General features: G+C 36.9%; 1 protein-coding gene across 2 annotated transcripts; it reads left to right on the top strand.

The window, feature by feature from the left end:
- Window positions 1-4,053: 4,053 nt before the first annotated feature.
- On the top strand, window positions 4,054-23,430 carry LOC129267289 (uncharacterized). 2 transcript variants are annotated; one of them, XM_064103515.1, is made up of 9 exons: window positions 4,054-4,645; window positions 7,493-7,831; window positions 8,355-8,693; window positions 9,347-9,646; window positions 12,354-12,479; window positions 12,841-13,122; window positions 20,242-20,349; window positions 21,354-21,412; window positions 22,671-23,430. In XM_064103515.1, the coding sequence occupies exons 1-9, from the start codon at window positions 4,567-4,569 to the stop codon at window positions 23,007-23,009; spliced, it is 1,971 nt and encodes a 656-aa protein (XP_063959585.1). In that variant the 5' UTR covers window positions 4,054-4,566; the 3' UTR covers window positions 23,010-23,430. The 2 variants fall into 2 exon arrangements, with proteins under 2 accessions (XP_063959585.1, XP_063959584.1); XM_064103514.1 differs by having other exon boundaries at window positions 4,060-4,645; window positions 21,354-21,475; window positions 22,671-23,104.
- The last annotated feature ends 1,225 nt before the right edge of the window (window positions 23,431-24,655 follow it).

Genomic DNA, 24,655 nt, shown 5'->3' with positions numbered 1-24,655 from the left:
AACGTGTCTAGCCTTATTCAATACGCAACTAGCTCGCCGAATACGAGAGATAAACATAAAGATGCAATATTCGGGACATAATTAGGCCTATTTATATTTTTTCAGAATAATTTAAACATAAACATTGTGTTTTGATATTATTAAAACTATTCAATTTCCATTATTAACATTACATTGCCTGAAAAGACGCACTGCCAAAGTGCTTATATTTAATATTTACTTGAGTAAAGACTCCACCATTTTCACACGGAACCACGCCCATCTTTTCTGACGTAGTAATTTTTTGTAGATCGCCAATAAAATCGTTATTATTATCATCAGCATCATCGTCGTCGTCATCATTATTACCACCACCATCATCATAATCATCCGGTGGTGGTGATTTTTTATCTGATTGTTAAAAAAGCATGAATGCTTGTAAGCACGCAACCAGAGGACCGACGGCTGAAGGTCCTCTCCGAACTCCGAAGGACCTGGTAATGAGGATTAATGCCTTACCAAAGGGCACGAACATGGGTCACCGGAATCCGAAAACCCCTGCTAGTCTACCGACTGATCGAGTGGCATAACAGGCGGGGGGAGCTGCCCCCCCCCCCCCGGCGGATTTCACCGGGAAAATAAAAGAAAAAGGTGAAAAAGAAAAAGGAAAGGAGGAAAAGGAAAGGGAAAAGCGAAAAGAAAACAAAGAAAAAACTTTTTATGGAAAAGGAAGGAAAGCGGGAAATGTACGGAAGAACATTTGAGAAAGAACAAATCATTCCGAAATAGGCCTATGTAATACAATAGCACGGTGGGAAATAAATTAAAAGATGACAAATTGGCAAACAGTAGCGGGAAACGAAGGTAGAATGGAATTAGTCAAAAGCTAAATTGGAAAAACAAAGAAAAGGGACACGAAAAAAATTAATAACACAACCGGGCTGCCGATGATTGAAATTAAAGAGCGGGAAGAAAGATGGACTGCATACAATATTAATTGTGCTATAAGCTTGCTAAATTTTATGCAAATAAGCTATCGGGGCTATGACCCAGACACCACGCAGTAGGGGCTCTAATTCATTTATAACCTTCAAATAGCTCTATAACGCCTCCCGTTCAATCACTGTCAATCACTGGCATACATGTGCTGGGGGGTCTTGGTTCCACACCTAAGAGTAAAATAAAAGAAAGTATAGGAGACAACGTCTTATTTAATGAATGGAAACAAATGAAATGTGTTATTTGCTGAATATAATGGAAAAATCTATCACATAATTAGAATTTAATTTCAAAAGGCAATTTTTTTCCAGCTCTCTTTGCTCGCTGGCGAATTTTTACAAACTTTTCCCACATTGTTATGTTTTGCCCCCTCAAAATATTTGGTTCATTACGCAACTGGGTTGAATAATGTGTTGTGTAAAAGCTATATTCTGTATATGCCCGTGATTTGATTAAAATAGCGGCAATCTGCGAGGTTTAAATGGCTTTGATACCCAACCGCACAGCACTGCGTATGAAAGGGTTGGGCCATGGCCCCAAAAAGTTTTACAAACAAGAACAACAAAAAAGGAGGAAAGAAAAGCAAAGGAAAAGTGTAGGATATGATTTTATTTACTGAATATGATGTCAAAAAATAACTCAAAGTTAGATTCTCATGAAAAGGTGATTTTTTTATCGCTCGCTTCGCTCGCTCGGAACTTATATAAGGCAGCTTTTTAGCACATGTGCTATACTGCGCCCCTCGTTTTTTTTTTACTCTTCACGCTACTGCCGCAAAGAATCGTGTTCACAGTGGCGTACAGACCACAAAAAAGGAATCTAAAGAGAGAAGAGTGAAATATATTTCTCTGGATATCATGTCAAAATCTATCACAAAATTAGATTTTTGTATTAAAAAGATCAAAATTTTTGCTCGCTCGCAATTTTTGTTTTAAAAATAAATTCCGCCCGATACGCGATATCTGGCCTTCTCAAAATAGTCGCCTCATTACACCATTACGCCTGTTCATACCATGATATGACAGGGAAATTGTTGGCTCTTGCCCCCCCCCCCCCCTGGCCACCGACCCCTGTTACGCCGCTGCTGAGCTATCGCGCCTCCATCATCTTCATCATCATCTTCATCACCCTCACCATCAATATCACCATTACCCTTATCATCGTTATTATCATTTGCTTCTGTTGTTGTTATGGTGCTATCAGTATAGCCTGTTGCTAAACAGAAAGTTGCTTATTAGAAGAATAGCTATATACCTTGGGTCAAATATTATTATTATCATTATTTATTATTATTATTATTATTGGTGTTGTTGTTATTATTATTATCATTAGCACAACGTGCACGCCCCACCTCTCTTCGAGTAAGAAGGGACAGTTAGAGAAAGAAAAAAATAGAAAATGCGCCGAATGCGAGGGTATAGAGGGAGAGAGAGGGGGGGGGGGGGAGGGAGGGGAGGGGAGTGAGAAAGAAAGAAAAAAAGACAGACAGAAAGAAAGAAAGTATCACCTTGATCAGTAAATGTTTTTGTGTTATTTTGATCCTTAAACCTAGTCGTTTTTCTATAGCGGCTGTTACGATTCTAATTAATCTGTAGATTATATATATTATATTTTGATGAGCTTTGTGAGATGTAAATTGCATGAGAGCCACTTAAAACAAACTCGTTTAAGTACCTGTAATTTCATTTTCTATCAAACAAAATACAACTGAAGGTTGAATAAAAAGTAAAAACAAAAAGGAAAATGGATTTAATATCTCTTAACCATTTCCCACCACCCCTCTTCACAGGGCGATGTTGAAAACAAACGAAACTAAGGAAGAAAAACATTATTGTAATCATAATAATAGTTTTAGATTTTCTCAGGGTAAATGAACTATAGAGACATTTATTTGCTCTTTAAACGATCTTGTGAAACTGAGTGGGTGTTTTTAAGGGTTAGCATGGTTAGTGTACGTACATTTGATGTCAAAATGACAACAATTCAATGCGATTTTTTATCAGTCTTAAATTGATTAATGTACAGCAGTTTTACTATATTAGAATGATCGATATTGGTTCGATATTGAAATAGATATAATCCATAGATTTGTCATATTTCTCAAACGGTGACAAAAACAGATTAGCGATCAATCGCTAAATGAACTGACCAATCAATATCAATGTTACACGTCCAATTGGTTTAAAATACTGACCAGGGACCAATCAGTGCGGTTCTTTCATATTCGCAAATCATCGCAAACATTTACGGAGAGCGTTTCATCAACATTTTATCTTCAGACAATTTATTTTAATTTTGATTTGCTGAGAAACGTGGTTACTATGGTAACTAAAATTAAAAGGCCTACATAATCATTAATGCCCTGCAAGTACAATTTTTGTGTTCTCTCTAAATTCCTTAGATTAAAATAGATTGCTATCAGGGACCAATCCAAAGTTGGATTGAAATCTTCAATCTACTGTATAATAGATAATAGAATTCAAGCTTATTCGATTGAATCTGTCAATCCAATTTTAAATTGGTTCCTGACCACAATCTATTAGATTGACTTTCAATCTTTAGATTGACTTTCAATCTACGGAATTTAGAGAGTTGTAATTGAGTTGTATAGCGTTAAGAAAAAAAATGTGCCTCTGACACTTCATGATGGGGGAAATATTCAACGAAATGAAAATAAAAGAACTATATTTCTCGCATTTACCATATAGGCCTATAATATATATGTGGTTGCATGTGTTCGCTTTAAGCAATCCTACTATTACACCCCTTTCGATGACTAAATAAATGGAGAGGGGAAGAACGGAGAGAGAAGGTGAGAACGGGAGGGGAAAAAAGAAAAGTAGGTCGAGAGACGAGCGGGGAGAAATGGGGAAGGAGAGAGGGAAACCGAAAGACTGTAAAACTTCATGGAAAGAGAGAGGGAGAGATAAAGAGTTTACCTATACCCTCTTAAAAACCATGGTAATACAAGTACAGGATACTAATTAATCAACTTAAAAGACAACAATCATCACTTAAATTACTTTCGTATCTGATTATCATGTCATATATATATTCTTGAGGTTTTAACGTTTCGTAATCATTAATATCAAATCTGCATTCGAGGAAATGGTGTGGCAATATACTCGCATCCATCATTAACTTTCTGGTCAGTCTGAAAAACTGAGCGTTTGGAACTTCAGGATGGTGGGAAAATGTCGGCATATTAAGTACAAGGAAGAGCAGGACGCGATTAAGCCTCAGCGAAGTCTATCATTTTTCCTCATTTCTTGTTGTTTAAAATGATTTGCAACTCGAAAGAATTCTGTGACGATACTGTTTGATGACATTTTTTCCCGAAATGACAATTCTGTTCTCGAAATTATTGATGATTATCGACAAGTTAAGTCGAAAGGACCGAGCCACCTGAACGATATTTATTCCGATATTCTCTTCAAAATTCAAACGGCACATTTACGACACGGCAATTGCGAAAAAGAGGTTTCTATACTAGACTGTAGTACTTCTGCAGCATTTTTAACCACTTTTTAGATTCATGGAAGAAGTATCATATTTGAACCAAAGTTTGAGCTATCGTTCCTCGTGATCATGAACAGAGGGAATATGCTTTTGCTTCGCAACATCCACAATTTCTTCAGTTTGACTATTTATTTTGCGGCGGTATTCGGTAAGCAAATACTTATTATCCCTCACTTTCATGTTAGTGATTTTTTGTTAGAATGATAATATATTTCAATTTGTTATTAATTTGAATCAGTCACATTTTCACGTTTATCTTCCTCCTTCTCCTCCTCAATTCATGCTCCTCTTCTTCTTCTTCTTCTTCTTCTTCAACTACTTCTTCTTCCTCTTTTTTCTTTTGAATTCAGCTGACTCGTCATCATTTTATTTATAGGCTTTCCATTTCCTTTCGGATCTCATAAAATATTTTCACCCGAAAAGCACAGATGATTGCAAAAATGTCCGAATATGTTCGCATTAATACTACTGGGCAACACTCCTCGAATTATATTTTCCGTATTGTTCTGATTATCTTACAATATGGGAAGTGGCAGCTTGGGGCTCGTGCTCCTAGTGGCACCTGCTCCTTGCCTCCATTTCTTGGATACGCCTCTTGATTTATCAATAAAGGCCATGCTTCTGACGCGGCATAACTACAAATAATCAATAATGCGATAAAACAAACGAATGAAATTTATATCTACCTTTAAAACTTATATATATCATGTTTCTGTTAACATGCAAATCCGATATGTTCAAAATCAAATTGCCCCAAAGAATCAATAATAAAAAAAATAATATAACAAAGTAGTTCACTTTACTGAGCCTTACCAAAGATAATAACGAATTCTACACCTCAATTTAATTTTGAAAAGAGCTATCCAGGATTGAGTCACCGGATATATTCATTAGTTTTGTTTTGTTTTTTTTCTTCAAAGAACATCTTAATATCTTATACATTGAAATGTCAAAATATGCGATGAAGTTAATTAATACATATTATAACATATTGAAAAAGATTCGAATGAAATGTAAACCATTTTTAATAACATCAGACTATATGAATTACATAAATCTTTTCGCTTTCATGTGTATATTTATTCATGAAATTAAAAACACGAAGATAGAAAAGGGAGAAAAATTGTTTCGTGAAATACTATATGTGTTTTGGACACACCATATCAGTGTGGATTGTTTTAATTACTCAAGGCTCAAGTATAAAGCCAATTCTGTCATAATATCATCATAATGGCAAATATTGTTTTGTTTTGATTTTTTTCTTCAAAGAACATCTTAATATCTTATACATTGAAATGTCAAAATATGCGATGAAGTTAATTAATACATATTACAACATATTGAAAAAGATTCGAATGAAATGTAAACCATTTTAAATAACATCAGACTATATGAATTACATAAATCTTTTCGCTTTCATGTGTATATTTATTTATGAAATTAAAAACACGAAGATAGAAAAGGGAGAAAAATTGTTTCGTGAAATACTATATGTGTTTTGGACACACCATATCAGTGTGGATTGTTTTAATTACTCAAGGCTCAAGTATAAAGCCAATTCTGTCATAATATCATCATAATGGCAAATATTGTTTTAATCTAAATGTGCAATCCGTATGTCTGTCTTGCTTTGGGAATTCTATTAAAATGATTGTAATTGTGAAATCAGGGACGGCGGGACGTATTTTCGCTTTGGTGGAGGAGGAACAAAATGGGCATTTTGGTGAAAACGGATATTCTCACCATGAGATTGTCATCTGCGTAAAGTATTTGCGTGTTTTGTGGTAATAAAGTTTAGTTAAGCCTTTTTGAAGTGATTTCTGATTGATAAAATATATATTAAGGCTTTATTTTTTTCCGCGAGAGTGTGCGGTTTGGAAAAGAAATCAAATCTGAAGTTGTTAAACTCGCTTGTTGGTCAGTATGGCGATAATTACTGTTCAAAAGCAATCGATATTGCGAGCGCGAATCGCGAGCTCATGAAAAAGATGTGTATTTACCCCCCCCAAAAAAAAAAAAAAAATTAACGCGAGCGCAAAGCGCGAGCTGCAATTTTTAATATACTGACCAGAAAAGGAAATTACCCCGGGAAGGGGAGCGGTGGTCAAATATATTGCTGTACACATGCATGACCAAAAAAAAAATGGTCAATGGTCATTCGGGGTCGAACGAACGTATCTAGAGTATGTTTTTTCCAAAAAAAACTTTTTTAAGACTAGCCAAACGTGTTTAGGGTATGCTCTCAAGCTTTTCCCCGGGGTCACATCCTGGCGACAACTTGTTTAGGGGCCAAAAAGTGTAAATAAAGCCCGCGAAAAACTTGTTTAGGGGGTTATTTTGCACACAGAGAAAAACTCGTTTAGGGGGTGTTTGGAAATAATTTGGTCATGTATCTGTACAGCAATTAATTTGACTGCCCCCCTCCCCCGGGCCTATTACGGATTGCATTTAGTGTCTCATGAATAGGATGTATATCTCCCCGATCGAAAAATGGGAGCGCGAAGCGCAAGCTGAAAATTTGTGATGTTCCAACCCGAAAACATGACATTCTAAGCATTTTTGTAACCAGAAACAGAATAAATACCTTACTAAACAATAATTGATGCGAGCGCGAGCCGCAAATTTTGTGATCTTCTAACCTAAGATATTTTATGTTTTACTTCAAAAAGGAATTTTATTTGAAAAAGGGTACATTTCATTTTGAAAAGGGCATCCCCCTGAATTCTGGTATAGGTGTAGCAAAATGTAGACATATAACTAAACTGACCTACATTTTGTAGTGAAAACCTTTTTTTTTGCTTGTCAAATTTCTCTAAACCAAAATAACCTTTTAATTTAAAAAAAAAAATTTTCCTTGTCTGATTCACATCAGCACCCCTGTACAGTAAAGAATCGTTCCCAGTGCCATGTGTTTGTGTCATCATTATTAAAGGGCAATGTGTGTTGCTAAAAACATACAATTCTGAGTCGTCTTTTTTCTTGTTTAAATCATCAGATCTCTCTCATGGAATCGAAGTCCACACCGCCGACGTCGTCAAGGCTGAATACGGAGCGTCGATCACCATTCCGTGTTCCTACACACCGCGATCGTCCAGAAGTAACTTTCAACAAGTGTTGTGGAAAAGGGGTATAAACCATACCATATATGTGGGCAGTTCTGACCAGAATTCAACGAAAGTGAAGGATAGGTATAGCCTCTCCGTGGACTTCGTGTCGAGTGGGAACTTAACCATAAACGACGTGGTCATCGATGACAAGGGAACATACACTTGTGTGGTTGGTGTTCGTGGTTCTCTCGAGAAATCGTCGCGCTCTTCTCTAGAAGTGACTGCAGGTGACTTGTATTTTGATATCAGGGGGGGGGGGTAGGGCTAGATCAAGGGCACTTAATTTGCATACAGAACACTTTGATGGAAGACGCAGTTATTGAATTAGGAGTCAAAACAATTGCAGCAAAAAACGTTTTGGATTTAGAAAGATGTTTTTTTCATAAAGGCATGTTTCTGGAGTTTATTCATTCGCAGTTATAAACACTTCATCCCCGTACATTAAACTGATTTTTGTGAATTGAAAAATCTTACCTTATCTTAATGTGGACCGCCGAACCGGGAGAGAGGGTATGGAGGAGAATCAGCTTTTTCAGTAATCACATACAAAAATATTTAAAAATAAGGCATGTTCAGCCCCCTTTTCAAATTCGTTCCATCGCCCATAAAAACAAACAATCACGTTTCTTAGATTTTTTTATTCGTTCTAGAAGTTAAAAGTCGAATTTGTCCCCGGCTGACACCTTTCTTTTTAATCAATATTTCCTTTATTTCGTACATCCCTCCCTCTCTCTGTTCAACCTTCTACAGCTCCTCGAGAGCTTCTCCTCCAAGGCCAAGCAGCAAACAATCCCGTCGACATCCACCAGAACGCCGTGACGCTCAAACCCGGTGTCGACGTCGAGTTCGAATGCCAGGCCGTCAGATCCAGACCGGCTGTGACAATCAAATGGTACGAAGATGGTGCTCACGTTGAGCCTTTGTCGAGCCCGTCACCGAGTTCGGACGTAGTTGGATTCCAGAACACGACATCGTCATTCGCCATCCGTCGTCCTAGTCGGACGGATCACGGCAAATCATTGGTATGTCAGGCCGTGATGATAGACGGGAGAGTAGTTCGCAATACAAGCATTATCATCTATGTTGAAGGTAAGAGTCCTCAAAAGACATACGTATAAAGAGGGGGTAAAGGGCAGTTGCCCTCAGTCTAGCCTAGCCTATACTCCCCCCCCCAAAAAAAAAAAAAAAAAATGATGATGATAATAATTTTCAAATCGTCATCATATCGCGATTTGCACGAAAAATATATGAAGTGTGCGAAAATCCTTCTATATAAATTCAATGATGATAATAAAGAAATGGAAGTGTAATCAAATTGATCGCTTCGCTCCATCGCTTATTTAAGTTATATCTCATATTCTCACCCCTCCCAAATAGTCAGCATATGATGGAGGGAACATATGAATTCTAAAAAGAACTGAAACTATTTATGAAAATTCTGAGCCTTACTGATAAACCATGCTATATATCCAATTGTGACTTGACTGATGTTTACTGCGTTGATCAACATCATTGAACACGGCGGGGGGGGGGTGGGGTATGGCAATGACAGGAGTATTGGGATAGGGTCTTTTTATTTAAAACAACAAAATAGAAAAAATAGACATTTCTGGAACTGAAATTGCTGTCATGAAGAATTTTATACCCTGAAAAAAAATAAAGTAATTGATGAATTAGATGGGAGGGGTTGCTTGTTTCGGTTTTTTATTTTTTATTTATTTGCTGGACTATTTTTTTTTCAGAACCTCCCGATCAGCCAATTGACATCCATGGACTTGCTGACGTTCTGACGTCATCGACACACCATGAACCGTTTTGTATCGCTGGCGGCAGCTTCCCCTCCTCCGAGATCACGTGGTCTCTCGATGAGGAAAACGTGACCGACGCCGCCGAGGTGACGACCACGAATATGACGTCGGGATACGTGAGGGTCATCAGCGAGTTGAATTACGTAACTAGAAGAGAGCATTATGGGAAGATATTGCGATGCAGAGTTAGTCACGTGGCACTTGGGGAGGATGTCGTTGCAGAGAAAGCTATCTGTGAGTAATGACTTTATTTCAATTATTTTGTTATGATTATGATCGATGGCGAGGATGACGGTGAAAATAAGAAGTGGTGGTATTGATGGTGGTGGTGGCCTTTATAGATGATGGTTAAAGTATAATGGGCATGATGGTGGTGGTGGTGATGATGATGATGATGATGATGATGGTGGTGGTGGTGATGATGATGATGATGATGATGGTGGTGGTGGTGGTGGTGATGATGATGGTGGTGGTGGTGGTGGTGGTGATGATGGATGGATGGTGGTGGTGGTGGTGGTGTAATGATGGTGGTGGTGGTGGTGGTGATGATGATGATGATGATGATGATGGTGGTGGTGGTGGTGGTGATGATGATGGTGGTGGTGGTGGTGGTGGTGATGATGATGATGATGATGATGATGATGATGGTGGTGGTGGTGGTGGTGGTGGTGATGATGATGATGATGGTGGTGGTGGTGGTGGTGATGATGATGATGATGATGATGATGACGACGACGATTATGGTGATGATGATGACGGTAATTGTGATGATGTTGATCATGATGATGATGATGGTGGTGGTGGTGGTGGGATGATTATAATGATACTGCTGCTGCTGATAATGATGGTGGTGATGAAATCGGTAATGATGATACTCATGATGGCGATGGTGACGATGATAATTACTATGGTGATGGTGAACATCGATGGCGACAATGTCGACGATAGCGGCGGTGTCTTTAGTGCGCATTGTAGTGGCGATTATTGTGATGACGACGATTGAGATTTTACCATGCTGCCTAAAAGAATGTTTAGATTCTGAATAGTCAGTTCAATTCATCACTATTTTTTTGAAACCTGAAGAATATTGGTGTGCGGAGTTTCAAAGGGGTGGGGCGACTCCCCTTGAAAAGACTCCCGGGGGGCACTTACATTGGCGAGTGGATACCATGCGCGACCCAAAAAACACGTAAAAAAGGTTGTCATATCAAGATTGGGCACGTTACGTACGTCACGTAATAAGGGTGTCAAAACACTAAAATAATGAAAAGGGGTATCTTTTTTCAATAGGAAAGCTACGTGTTTAGGGTCAAATTTGCGAGGGTATAAAAATTAAGACTAAATTGCTTTATAAAGGATGTACTTTTTGCCCCAATAGTCAACACGATGTGTTAAGAGTACGATTTGCGCGAGATGTGGTGGGGCTGTACTAAACCCAATGATGTAGGTAAAGGTAAACCCCGTCCGCATACATTCGTAATTCCGAAGCTTCGTTATTCCGAAGCTTCGGATATTCCGAAGATTCGTTATTCCGAAGGTTCGTATTTCCGAAGGTTTGTAATTCCGAAGGTTCGTTAATCCGAAAACGAAATAAGGTTCGTTGTTCCGAAGGTTCGTTAATCCGAAAAAGAAATGAGGTTCGTAATTCCGAAGGTTCGTTAGTCCGAAACTAAATGATTAACTAACCTTATTTCGTTTTCGGACCAACGAACCTTCGGAACAACGAACCTTATTTCGTTTTCGGATTAACGAACCTTCGGAACATCGAACCTTATTTCGTTTTCGAATTATCGAACCTTCGGAATAACGAACCTTCGGAATAACGCCACAAATGATCGGATTAACGAACCCTTTTACGTTTTCGGATTAACGAACATCGAGGTATAGGCAATTTGCGTGTTTCGGAATTACGAACCTTCGGAATAAAGAACCTTCGGAATTACGAATCTTCGGAAATACGAAGTGTAACCAAACCGTCGACCGACGTCCGTGAAATAGCAATAAAAAAAATCGCTGTACTTGTTTAGGGGGTCAATTCAGGGAATACTTAACAAGAGTATCGTTTTGTTTCCAATACTTGTTCAAGGTAGGGTTTCACACGCCAATACTTGTTAAGGGTTGCATTTTCAGAATATGGAAAATACGTGTTTAGGGTGCTTTTCGAGACCCCATGGTCGCGCATGGTATCCACTCGTCAATGGAAGTGCCCCCCCCCCCCCCGGAGAAAAGACTTCACCCCCACCATCTTCAGGAGTGTAACAATAGCCCTATCAAACCATTATAGGCATTTGTTGCTAAGTACTCTTACTGAACATGTCGAAAGTATGTACACAGTTGGATATTAGGGAGGAGGCATGCACACCTGGGTCGCAAATGAATCGGTAAGCCCCCCCCCCCCCCCTCCCCTCCTCTCCTCCACAAACACTGTTTTTCTTATTTACGGATCCTTAATGACAAGTCCATGGCCAACTCTTCCGCTGATCACTAGCGTACCTAAGGGGGGGCAGACTGCCCCCCTTGACGAGTCACAACTGATCCAGGGGACGTACCCCCCCCCCCCTTTTGAGAAGCAAAATTAATAATAAATTAATGATTAAAATTAATAATTTGGAATGTAATACTGTAATGCAATGAAAACAGACACGTGCCCCCTTATTTGCGGTTGATTTGAAGGAAGACCTTTTTTTTTTTGCTTGTCAAATTTTTTCGCGGACGAAATATCCTCCAAAAAAGTTGCCCTCCTTTTGGAAAATCCTGGGTACGCCGCTGCCGCTGATGTATGTAATGTAATCATGTCATAATGCTTTACCTATCATTTGTTTTATATGGACGCTAGATAAATTAATAATTGAATATTTTTTCTACGCTTGGTGCATGTTTTTTTTTAAATAAATACCACTGAGCAGCACCGCAACAACACATTTTTGTTGTTTCTTTTTAGGTTTGATTGATACTGAAATGAATTTGTCATCAGTGGAGGGGAATCTTTCTAGCTCTCTCCTTCTTGAAGTAAGTGGCATACCACATTCGGCCTCGTGTTCTCTCAGTGCATGTAACATTGCACAAGGTAAGTCGAATCCCTCGCGTGTAGATGGGGGAGGGCACTAACTCCCCCCCCCAAAAAAAAAGGTTAAGATTAGTATAGAAGACTCGGGTGATTCAAGGGCCAATCCAAATTACAAAAAAGGGAGAGATTCTATTGTCCTGTATCATAAATTATACCATATTTGTATAATTAAGCGTATATTTAAGTTTACGGCATGCAAACTATGAACAGAAAGTAACAATCCATTGTAATTATTTAGGGTATTTCTTTATATTAGAGCCCCACCCCCTCCGCCACGAACAGATGATCTTTCTTAGTCATGAATAACATTCGGGCATTTTTTTTAATGTTTCTTCTGCATGTGTTTTAATATAACATATAGATGACAGCACCACGAGGGATGGATGCCCTGAAAGATATCTCGATGACACGTACAGCGACTTCGCCGACCACGTGTATGAATTCAATGATCTCGTAGCTTCGACCACCTACGACGTATCGCTTCGTTGCGTTCATAGGTTGTGCGGTGAAAGCACGACCGAGACACGAGCTACCGTTCCGAGTCCTCCGGATCGTCATTTTGGCGGCGAAAATATTGACTCCGAAAATGTAAACTTCGAAAATATGAACTCCAAAAACAATGTTGAGCTGAAGTCGTCAACTGGTGAGCGTTTGCTTTATAAATTTTTTCTTCACATTAATTAATTCTACTTTCCTTTTTGTTTGTTTATAAATGAATTAATATTTATTAATTTTATGGGTTTTTTTTCTCTCTCTCTTTCTTTCTTTCTTTCTTTCTTTCTTTCTTTCTTTCTTTCTTTCTTTCTTTCTTTCTTTCTTTCTTTCTTTCTTTCTTTCTTTCTTTCTTTCTTTCTTTCTTTCTTTCTTTCTTTCTTTCTTTCTTTCTTTCTTTCTTTCTTTCTTTCTTTCTTTCTTTCTTTCTTTCTTTCTTTCTCTCTCTCTCTCTTTTTCTTTCTTTCTTTCTTTTTTTTTCTTTTTTCTTTATCATATTCTTTCTTTATTCTTTATTTGTTTTTTTTTCGTTCTTTATTTTTCTTCACTACTAATGTTGCTTTAGTTCTTCGATGCTTTTTTTTTGGGGGGGAGGATCTATTACACTGCAAAAACTCTGGTGTTGATTTAACACCAGCCCGGAATCTATATATGTCCACACCAGAGAAGTGTTAAAGAACACCAGTTTCCTTTTGGTCTAACACCAGATAGGTGTTTATACAACACCTATTAGTATTAAAATAACATTTTGTATTAATTTTCTTTCTTTTTCTCGTTTTTTAAGTATTATTTTGTTTATTTGTTACTTATGATTTTATTGATGTACAGTGGTTGCTTTGTTGTGTATTTCTTTGTGGTATTTGAGTGTGTGTTTATCTTTAATACACTGCAAAAACACCGGTGTTAATTTAACACCAGCCTCGTATCTATATCGGTCCACACCGAGTGTTGAAACAACACCGGTTTCGCGTTAGGCTAACACCAGATACACTCTAAAAGATGTTTACCTAATATTTGGTAAAATGGGAACATTCATTTTGGTTGGGTAAAAATATGTATTTTGTAATATTTTGTAAATTTTACGCAATGTTGCGTTTAAATACTTCGCGCTCACATTATTAATGTAATGTAACACCCAATTACCCATCCTTTTCCTGATTTACAAGACATGAATATAGAGTGTCCCATTTTTATGTTTGAAATTTCAATTGTGTTTCTGCTCGCGCTTCGCGCTCGCATCAATTGTATAGTTATATACCTATCCTGTTCATGATTAGAAAATTGCTTAGAATGTCCCGTTTTTTAGGTCTGAAATCTCATTTTGTTTCCGCCCCTGCTTCGCACTCGCATCAATAAATTATATAGTTATATATAGATCTGGCAAAAGGGTCTATCTGCAAAATTTTGGATTTTTTTTTTTTTTTCATATCTAGGGTTTATGAGGTCAAAATTTTCATCTGGCCAACTCTCAGTGGTGCTCGAGCTTTCGTTTTCGAGATACCAGAGGACACCAATATCAAATTCCATCATTTTACTGGTATCTAATCTGGCAGAAGGGTCTATCTGCACATAGACCCTATAAAAAGTGGTAGTAATCTGGCAAAGGGGTTTATCTGCACATAGACCCTTTTGCCAGATTACATGGTGGAGAAGACGTATTTATTTAATCAGGCAAAAGGGTCTATCTAGTCCAGTAGATATGTGAAAAAGATGCTCGAATCTGGCAGAAAGTGTGAAATTTGACATATACGGGTATTTTGGGGCGCTGATTTCAAAAATTGCCGGCCCCAAGCGATTTTACCATTCGGCCGGCGGCAAAATGACCGCCATTTTGAAATCCAAGATGGCCGCCATGATATATTATTGCAATCATTTTCTCGACTTTTATATGAACTGCGGTATTGATATTTGGCATATAGGCTTAATTTGGGGTGCTAATTTCGAATATTGCCGGCCCCAAGTGATTTGACCATCGGGTCGGCCGCCATTTTGAAATGCAAGATGGCCGCCATGAAAAATCATTAAATGTCATTTTCTTGAGTTTTACATGGCATGTGACACTGAAATTTGGCATATAGGGGTATTTTGAGGCACTGATTTCAAATATTGCCGGCCCACAGCAATTTGACCATTCGGCCGGCGGCAAAATGACCGCCATTTTGAAATCCAAGATGGCCGCCATGATATATTATTGCAATCATTTTCTCGACTTTTGTATGAACTGCGGTATTGATATTTGGCATACAGGCTTAATTTGGGGTGCTAATTTCGAATATTGCCGGCCCCAAGTGATTTGACCATTGGGTCGGCCGCCATTTTGAAATCCAAGATGGCCGCCATGAGAAATCATTAAATGTCATTTTCTTGAGTTTTACATGACATGTGACACTGAAATTTGGCATAGGCCTAGGCCCTATAGGGGTATTTTAAAGCACTGATTTCAAATATTGCCGGCCCCCAGCAATTTGACCATTTGGTTGGCAGCAAAATGGCCGCCATCTTGAAATCCAAGATGGCTGCCATGAAATATCGTTGCAATCATTTTCTCGAGTTTTATATGAACTGCGGTATTGAAATTTGGCATATAGGCTTAATTTTGGGCGCTGATTACAAATATTGCCGGCCTCAAGCGATTTGACCATCGGGTCAGCCGCCATTTGAAATCAAAGATGTCCGCCATGAAAAATCATTAAATGTCATTTTCTTGAGTTTTACATATGTGCCACTAAAATTTGTAGTATATGGTTATCTGGGTGCGTTGATTAAAAAAAATGCTGGCTCCAAGGAATCTGACAATTGGTCGGCGGAAAAAAGGCCGTCATCTTGAAATCCAAGCTGGCTGCCATAGAAATATTGCAATTATTTCGTTGAGTTTTATATGATCTGCGGCATTGCACTTTGACATATAGAAGTAGTGTGGGGAGCTTATTTCAAATACTGCTGGCCCTCAGCGATCTGATCCCCTGAGTCAGGGTTATACGGGCGTAATTACAACTGGCAGGCCAAAGATATTCATTCGAGCAAACCCATTCTAAATTTTTAATTTTGATATTGCTGATTTTCAAAAATGAATATGGTTGATAATCTTACACTGATTTTAGGGAGGGTAACTTTACTGAACTTGCTTTTTTCAAATTGGGAAGAATATCACCACTTTGGAACTAATTTTATACTGGCGGAAGAAGTATTGCCATTTTACTGTCTCAAGCCATGAATTTGATCCTGTCAGGTGTAGTCTTCATAAATGCCGATTTATTTTTAAAATGAGTTGCTCGAGGTACCCTTTTCTTAAGATGGCTGGCATGAAAACAAAATACACACATGTACATAATACCAATTTACAGTGTCACATGTAATGTATAGCTCAGGAAAGATATTTCATAATAGCCATCCTAGATTTCAAAGTGGTGGCCATTTTCAGCTGACCTGGTGGATCAATCACTGGGGCAGCACTATTCTAAAACCAGCAGGCCAAAACCTGCCTGTACATGTATGTCTAAAATGCAGTGCCTCAAATTATTTAAAACTCAAGAAAATAATTTGGATTTTAGAGAAAAAGAACAGGAGAGCAAGGGAGAGAGGAGAAAAAGACAAAAATAGAAGAAATGAAAAAACACAATTGGTAGATGTTAGACTGCCATATAAAAAATAAAATCATAGATTTTAGAAGAAAACAGATAGCTCTTAAAGAATGAAAGGCAAAGTAAAATTCTTCGTCAGTCTGTGGCATGTGTGAGAAAGAGAAATCAAAATACAATTGGTTATAATTAATGAAGATCTTATAAGATGGAAAAAATTAAAAAAAAATATTGTTATGCCCAAATTTATAATTGATTAATTTTGTATAATCAACAATATCCTACCCAATTAAGTGTAAAATCTTGGATAGTGTCATCATTATTATTATTATTTTATTTATTTATTTATTTATGTATTTTTTGTTGGGGGGGTTAGGTTTTAAATTTTCCAATCGCTAAGACACCCTGTGCATCCAACCAATTGCTTTGAGAACAAAGCAATTGCTTTGAGAACAAAGTCAATTAGTTATAAACGCCAAGTAAATCAAATGGTTTTCGTAACATTCCTGGTACACCAAATGGCTGGCTGTGGACCAAATGCCTACTTAGACCAATTAGTTACGGACCAAACGCCTGGTAGATCAAATGTTTTTTGTTACATTCCTGGTAGACCAAATGCCTACTTAGACCAATTAGTTACGGACCAAATGCCTAGTAGACCAAATGGTTTTTGTAACATTCCTCGTAGACCAAATGGTTGTGGACCAAATGAAATGACTACTTAGACCAAATGGTTGTGGACCAGACGCCTAGAAGACCAAATGCTTGTGGACCAAACGCATATAGACCAAATAGTTTTGTATCAATGCCTAGTAGACCGAATGGTCGTGGACTAAACGCCTAGTAGATCGAATACTTGTAGACCAAACGCCTAGTAGACCAGTGGTTTTGTAACAACGTCTAGTAGACCAAATGCTTATGGACCAAACACCTAGTAGACCAAATGGTTGTGGACCAAACGCCTAGTAGACCAAATGGTTGTGGACCAAACGCCTATTAGACCAAATGGTTTTGTAACAACGCCTAGTAGACCAAATGGTTGTGGACCAAACGCCTAGTAGACCAAATGGTTTTGTAACAAATGCCTAGTAGACCAAATGGTTATGGACCAAACGGTCAGTAGACCAAATGGTTTTGGACAAAATGGATAGTAAACCAAGTGGTTGTAGACCATGAAGTTGAGAGTCCTGCGCATGCAGCCTGTCCAATATTATAATAGTTTACCAACCGTGCAGATATACCTTTCTGCCTGGTTAAATTAACACAATTTCCCTCTGTAACAGGGTGTATCTGCAGATAGACCCCGTTTGCCTAATAAAATAAACATATTATCTGCCATCATTTAATCTGGCAAAAAGGTCTATGTGCAGATAGACCCTTTTGCCAGATTACAGCCAATTTTTATAGGGTCTATGTGCAGATAGACCCTTTTGCCAGATAAATATCACTGTCTTTGCTCCCGAGATTAATCTGGCAAAAGGGTCTATCTGCATCAAATTGGATCTTACAAGAAAAGTAAAGGGATTAAAATAACAAAAAGGGCCTAAAAATAATTTTTCTAAGATAAACTAAGTGATAGAATAGAGTCCACCAGCTAAAATTAACTCTCAAGTATTCTACAAGTAAATTAAATGCTCAAACTTCAAAGCTGATTTTCTCAGAAAGTTTTTCGAGGGCGAATGTGCAGATAGACCCTTTTGCCAGATTAGGGCTGATCATTCTGTCCTGTTCATGACTAGAAAAGTGCTTTATAGAATGTCTCGTTGTTAGGTCTGAAATCGCATTTTGTTTCGAGCTTTATAGAATGTCTCGTTTTTAGGTCTTAAATCTCAATTTTGTTGCCGAGCGTACTAATCATCGTTTATTTTTTTTTATTTTTTTACGTTTAATTGTATTTGATTTATCTCTATTAAACAAAAAAATCGTCCACGCATCATATTCCTTTAGAAAAGGTACAGATATGAAAGTCAGTAAAGCACTGAAGCAGAATCCAACCCAAAATAAAAGTTATTTTTAGAGGGAAAAATCAGACGGGTAGATGGGTGAAATATTGAACAATATCGCCCAAACAATGAGAAAGCTATGCATTTTAAAAAGTTGTACAATTTGGTAATCACTTTCCCTTCGGGAACTTAGGAATCTCAATATTAAATCATCGCTAACTTTGTTATTGCTTGTCCGATTTTTTTTTTACTTTCACCAGTTTTATTTTACTTATTTTTCTCCTCTCCCCCAAAACCTTACACACGGTCTATTTGGAAGACATAGGTTTTGAACTAGCTCTTGCTTTTCCCCACTCTATACCGGCATGACCGGGTACTCGTCGAAAAGTACTTAAGGTGTGAATCATCTAAGGGTCGTTGTCTTGTTTTCCATAACATATCATTTAATAACTGATTATATTCACGTCATAAACTTTCGGTTGTTAATGGCTATATTGATAATAAAGCATATTAGTGTCATGGTTTATAGTTGATTGGACTTATTTTGTGACAAGGAAATGATCTAACAATCTTGGGATCGCGTATGATTATTCATTAGTATTATGATTACTAGGTACACAGGGTCAGTATAATTTGTTCAAGAACTTATATAAATCGATTTTTTAAATACATGATATGTGATTGTCTTCAATGCTTCTTAATTACATACTAATTGGCAAGTTGGTAATATACAGTGCGCAGTAAAAAAGTTTACACTTATAAATAATCCTATAAAATAATATATTTGTAATATCCTGAAGCTTTTTCACATTTATACATTGGTCTCTTTACTCGAATGACGATATAACTGTTGAAAAGTCTTTCCGCTTGAGTGAGCACCACTTAGTTTGAAAAGTTCGTGAAAAATGACTTGCTAATAAGAAATAGTTATATGGATAAAAGTAAACGTTTATCATGAAGAGCACATTGACTTTAGCTAAGAAGAATGATTTGAAGATATCTTTTACCTTTTTATAACTTGTTTCCTTGCCCAAAACGAACGCCAATACGCCCCTCCCCCCCCCCCATCCCCCTGAAGACATCCTGATGATAACTGATTCACATGAAATGGCGTAGGCTTGATTTTTCTTTCTCTAAATCATTATCATGCTTGTGAAAAGTGAGGAGAAACAAATATTAACATGAAATACGAGTAATAACCCACTTTAAATGAGTTTTTAATGCTGGTACACAAAGGGTAATGGCTGTGCTTACCTCGGGTTAAAATTTTAATTTCGGTGGCAAAGTTGTTACAGAATGTTAAAATGCATCTGTTTTATTTCAATTGGCTGAAAAATGCAAAAGAAAAATATGAGAAATATACTGCGCGGTCAGTTTGTCTTTGCCTTTTTCCTTAACATAACACAATGTAAAAAAATTAGCATTTCTGAGAACTTTACAAAAGTGGACAGTGCTCACTCAAGTGTAACATTCTGTCAAAATTTTTACTTTAATTTTATATTATGAAACCCAAACCCGACAATATATGTGAAAATTTATCCCCATGTTGTATCTTTTTCAATTCCCAGGACTTTTTCAAAGTTTTTCTTGATACGCACTATATACACAGAAAACAGGCCTACGGAAAAACATAAACCAGAACAAAATATGGTAAAAAAAAAAAGTATACATAATCACAATTCCTTCTTGTGTTGTTATTCGGGTTTCATGTTTTTGTTCTAAAAGTGTTATCGTTCGTCATTTTTGCAGAGAATGTATGGCTTCGTGACCTCATTTTCGTCATCATCGCCGTGATCGTTGTCAGTGCTTTCGTGATCGTAGTCACCGTCTCTATCGTTCTCAGGGCTGTCGTTAAAGGTATGATGAACCGGACCGTTTTTTAACTTGCAATTTTTGTCCAAATTTCCCGTTTTGGTAATATACTTTCAATAATAGTTGCATGATGAACTGAATAATGACAAAATTACCATACTGTCGTATGTTTTATGAAACATACTCAGCCTGGAGTATCCCTTTAGCCTGATGTTTCGAATAGGCCAAGGTAATCTGTTTGTGTATCTGGTTCTTCCACAATATAAATGCATTAAAGGGGTACTCCAGGCTGAACCAAATATGATTTGAACAGATAAAGAAAAATCAGACAAACTAAACACTGAAATTTGATCAACTTAATCGGACAAGGAATAACAAAGTTATGACACTTTAAATTGTTGCATTTTCGCCGAAACAGTTCTCGGCATGTTTTCATGAATATTCAATAAGCAAATTGATGATGTCATATCCCCGCTTGTTCTTTTGTATTTTATTATATGAAATTAGGTTAATTCAAAATTTTACCTCCAAGAATTAAAAAAAATGGATTGACAACTGATTTAGTGCATTAGATATGCATTGCTGTAACTTATTTCATTATAAAGAAAGCACATTATTCATGAAATAATGAAACAATTATGATTTCATCTAAGAAAAAGGAAAGTGGGGATGTGACATCATCAGCTCACATAATACAACAATGCAACAACCAGCTGTAGATCTCCGGGATCAGCGGAGGAAGAAGAGGAAGAAAAAGAAGAGGAAGAAATATTCATGACGACGTGCATGTATATATTTTCACAAAATATTGCTCAACTTTAAAATTCTATAACTTTTTTATCCAATTTTGATGAAATTTTCGTCAGTTTGCTTTGTGAATTTTACTCTATTTATTCAGATATAAATGTTTTCAGCCTGGAGCATCCCTTTAAGATTTTGAGCGATTTTCTCTTTTTTTCCGGAAGAGAAAAATACTGTAATTTTATGTCGAGAACCATAAACAATATTACGTTCAGTGATAATTCAAGTTTACATTCTTTGCTAATCAGGAACAATTCGAGCCGCCGGTGGCCAAGACAGCAATCACGTGACACCATCACCTGACCGAGTAGGTGATACTTTCTCTCGTTCATCATCTATATCATCTGCCTTGCGTTATAACCTCTACACGGTAAATTAAACTCTATCACGTTTTCTGATGATGGATGGTGGATGGAAGTCTGAATGTAAGGCAATTCTTTCATTTTTCTTTCTCCTTCTTTTCCTTCTCCTCCTCCTCCTCCTTCTTAATTCTTCTCCTCCTCCTTCATCGTTCTTTCATTTTTTCTTTCTTCATCTTTTACTCCTACTCCTTCTTCTTCTTAATTCTTCTCTTCCTCCTTCATCGTTTTATTTCTCTTGTCTCCTTTCCCCTTTTCTTGTTCTGATTATTATTTTTTTCTTCTCCTTCTCTCGATCCCTCCACCTCCTTTTTCTTCCTCCTCTTCTTCTTCTTCTTCTTCTTCACCTTCTTATCCTTCTTCTAATTCTCCTCCTCCTTCAGTCTTCTCCTCCTTCTTTTTCAGTCTTCTCCTCTCCCCCTTCGTCTTCTTTGATCTTCTTCATCTCCTTCTTCTTGGTCTTCTTATTCCTCCTCTTCTTTTCTTCTCCTTCTTCTTCTCCTTTTTCTTCTTTTTTTTCTTCTTCTTTTCCCCCTCCTCCTTCTTTGTCCTCTTTTTCTTTTCTACTTCTTCGTCTTCTTCTTCTTCATCATCATCAACCATCCAAGAAAACTTGTTGCACCCCGATTATTTTTTTATCATGATATTCTAATTTCTTATTTAATCATAATATTGGTGACTAGAATATGAGTAGAATAGAAAAGAATCGCATGCAAGTACTTATTATCAAGATACATTTATTGACATTTATTTAGTTTAAAATAGCAATTTTAATCATTTGAAATACAATTCAGAGATAAATTTTCATACATTTTCATACAATCATGATCACGACGATATATTGCATATTATTAATCTTGAATCCGACACCATCATTCTACCTAACTAATTGCATCCCTCAGTATAGTCCGTCAACCATGTGCACTGATTCACCAAAAACTAATCCAATATAATTTTCACTCGAATCTTTCACTGATAGCAAAATTCTTGTAGAAATTGTGTATTTGCTATAATGAAATTAGTATGGGACGAGCCAAAATTTTGGTAAGCAAAATCAAATCAATGATGTAATTTCAGTGTACGAGTTTATTGTGTATAAATATTGTATAAAGTATACGTATACCATGATCTGGTTCAAACCATGTAAAATCGTAACCATATCATATGCTTATTTTTAACGACCGTGAAATGTCCCCGTTTTCACAGATTGAAGAGGGGAACGAAGTTGATCCTAAGATCTATCAGGAAATCAAAGAATTACGGTCCAGTCTCGTCAACCCCTCCGATATTATCGTGTCCATCAAGCCGAGTGAGGAGGAACGGAAGAGTCTTCGCGAGTCGATGCGGTCGTCCATGCGGTCGTCCATGCGTCATCCACGACCGCCACCTCTACCGCCGCTCACCAACCGCGTTCCGGTTGATACCGCGGTCGTATCTGATTCGACCGATACAGAGTCGGATAAGGAGGATTATGTACCTATGTCGCCCGACACGTATAGCATTGATTCCGAGTATATGGTTATGAGCAGCGTTGATACCAACTAATATCAGGGTTTTTAAAGGCAATAATTAGTATGAAAATACAATGAAAGTCATTTGCTAAGGGGTAATCTATCAAGAATTTATAAGGCCTGTATATAGTCTCCTGCATCAGATGATTTTAGATGCATTCAGAAAATACAATATCAAACATGGTATGATCCAAATTGGAGACGGCTGCTTATTTAAAAACAATAAACTTGAAAGCGCACAGGGTTTGTATGGTAAGACTATACAATCATGATCTAAATGTGTCATTCTGGTTAAGAATTTTACGGCAATTTGAGTCATTTAGTGCTGATATTAAAGCTATTCAGTATGTAGGATGACTGTAGTATTTGATATTTTGAAATTGATTTTAAATTTGAATTTGAATACGTAGACATATATTTAAAGGTCAAGTCCACCCCAGGAAAATACTGACTTGAATAAATAGAAAAAAATCAAACTAGCATAGTGCTGAAAATTTCATCAAAATCGGGTGTAAAATAAGAAAGTTTTTTTAAGTTTCGCTTATTTTTCACAAAACAGTGATGTGCACAACTAGGCGAGTCAGACGATGATGTCCATCACTCACTATTTCTTTTGTTTTTCATTGTTTGAATTATACAATATGTCATTTTTTTTTATAGATTTGACAATATAAGGACCAACTTGACTGAACCATATAGTATTAAACAATGCTAATTCCACATGTTCAGGGAGGAATCAATTGTTGTATCACTTGACAATGAGGAGAAAATTAGAATATTTCATATAATAAAATACAAAAGAAATAGTAAGTGGATGACGTCATACTATCCTCATTTGCATACCAGCCAGGATGTGCATATAACTGTTTTGTGATATTAAGCAAAACTTTAAAATGTCATAACTTATTTTACATCCGATTTCGATGAAATTTTCAGTGTTATGCTTATTGGATTTTTCTCTTTTTATTCAAATCAACTTTTTGTTGGGGTGGACTTGTCCTTTAAGAAGCATAATGATAATGGCACAACGCATTGATATATATTTTATACACCTATCACGGGAATAGGCCTATCCGAGGAGGTACAAGGTAAAGCCTGGATATTTTTTTCTTTATATAAAACTTGTGTACGTACATAATTCCTTGATTCATTCTTCAATTAAAATTATGCACAATTTGACATTAATTTTTCCACATTATTAAATCAACAGATGTTGGAAAAAATTGCGAATCAACTTAATATTGCTATTTTCTTCTTTGTGATACCTATTTTTCTGAATTTTCGTGCAAATGAATTTGCCTGTGTATATAATATCGTATTTTTTCATTATTGTACGTAAATGTATAATACTGGTACGCTAAAAGATATCCTATACACCAGCGAAACACGTCTTAAGTGCAGGGTAATTGTTGTTCATTACGTTAAATGAAGACTTATTGGTAAACAGGCTCTGAACTCTTGGCTATGCAAGGGCTTGAAGTAAAAATTGAGATCGGTGAAAATTTCAAATGTTATTTTACCGGAGTGGAACCCAATTAGGGATTCATTAAAACTACTGCATATTCTAAATAGAGATTTATATTTTGAGAAAGACTGTTTGCTGAGATTTTACTTTAAATCGAAACGGGTGCTTTTAGATTTTTAAACATATGTTCTAGGAATATTTCAGAATTTGCTTGA

This window comes from Lytechinus pictus, chromosome 8 (genome assembly GCF_037042905.1).
Source record: "Lytechinus pictus isolate F3 Inbred chromosome 8, Lp3.0, whole genome shotgun sequence".
NCBI lineage: Eukaryota > Metazoa > Echinodermata > Echinoidea > Temnopleuroida > Toxopneustidae > Lytechinus > Lytechinus pictus.
This window is presented reverse-complemented; position numbering and strand designations above follow the sequence as displayed.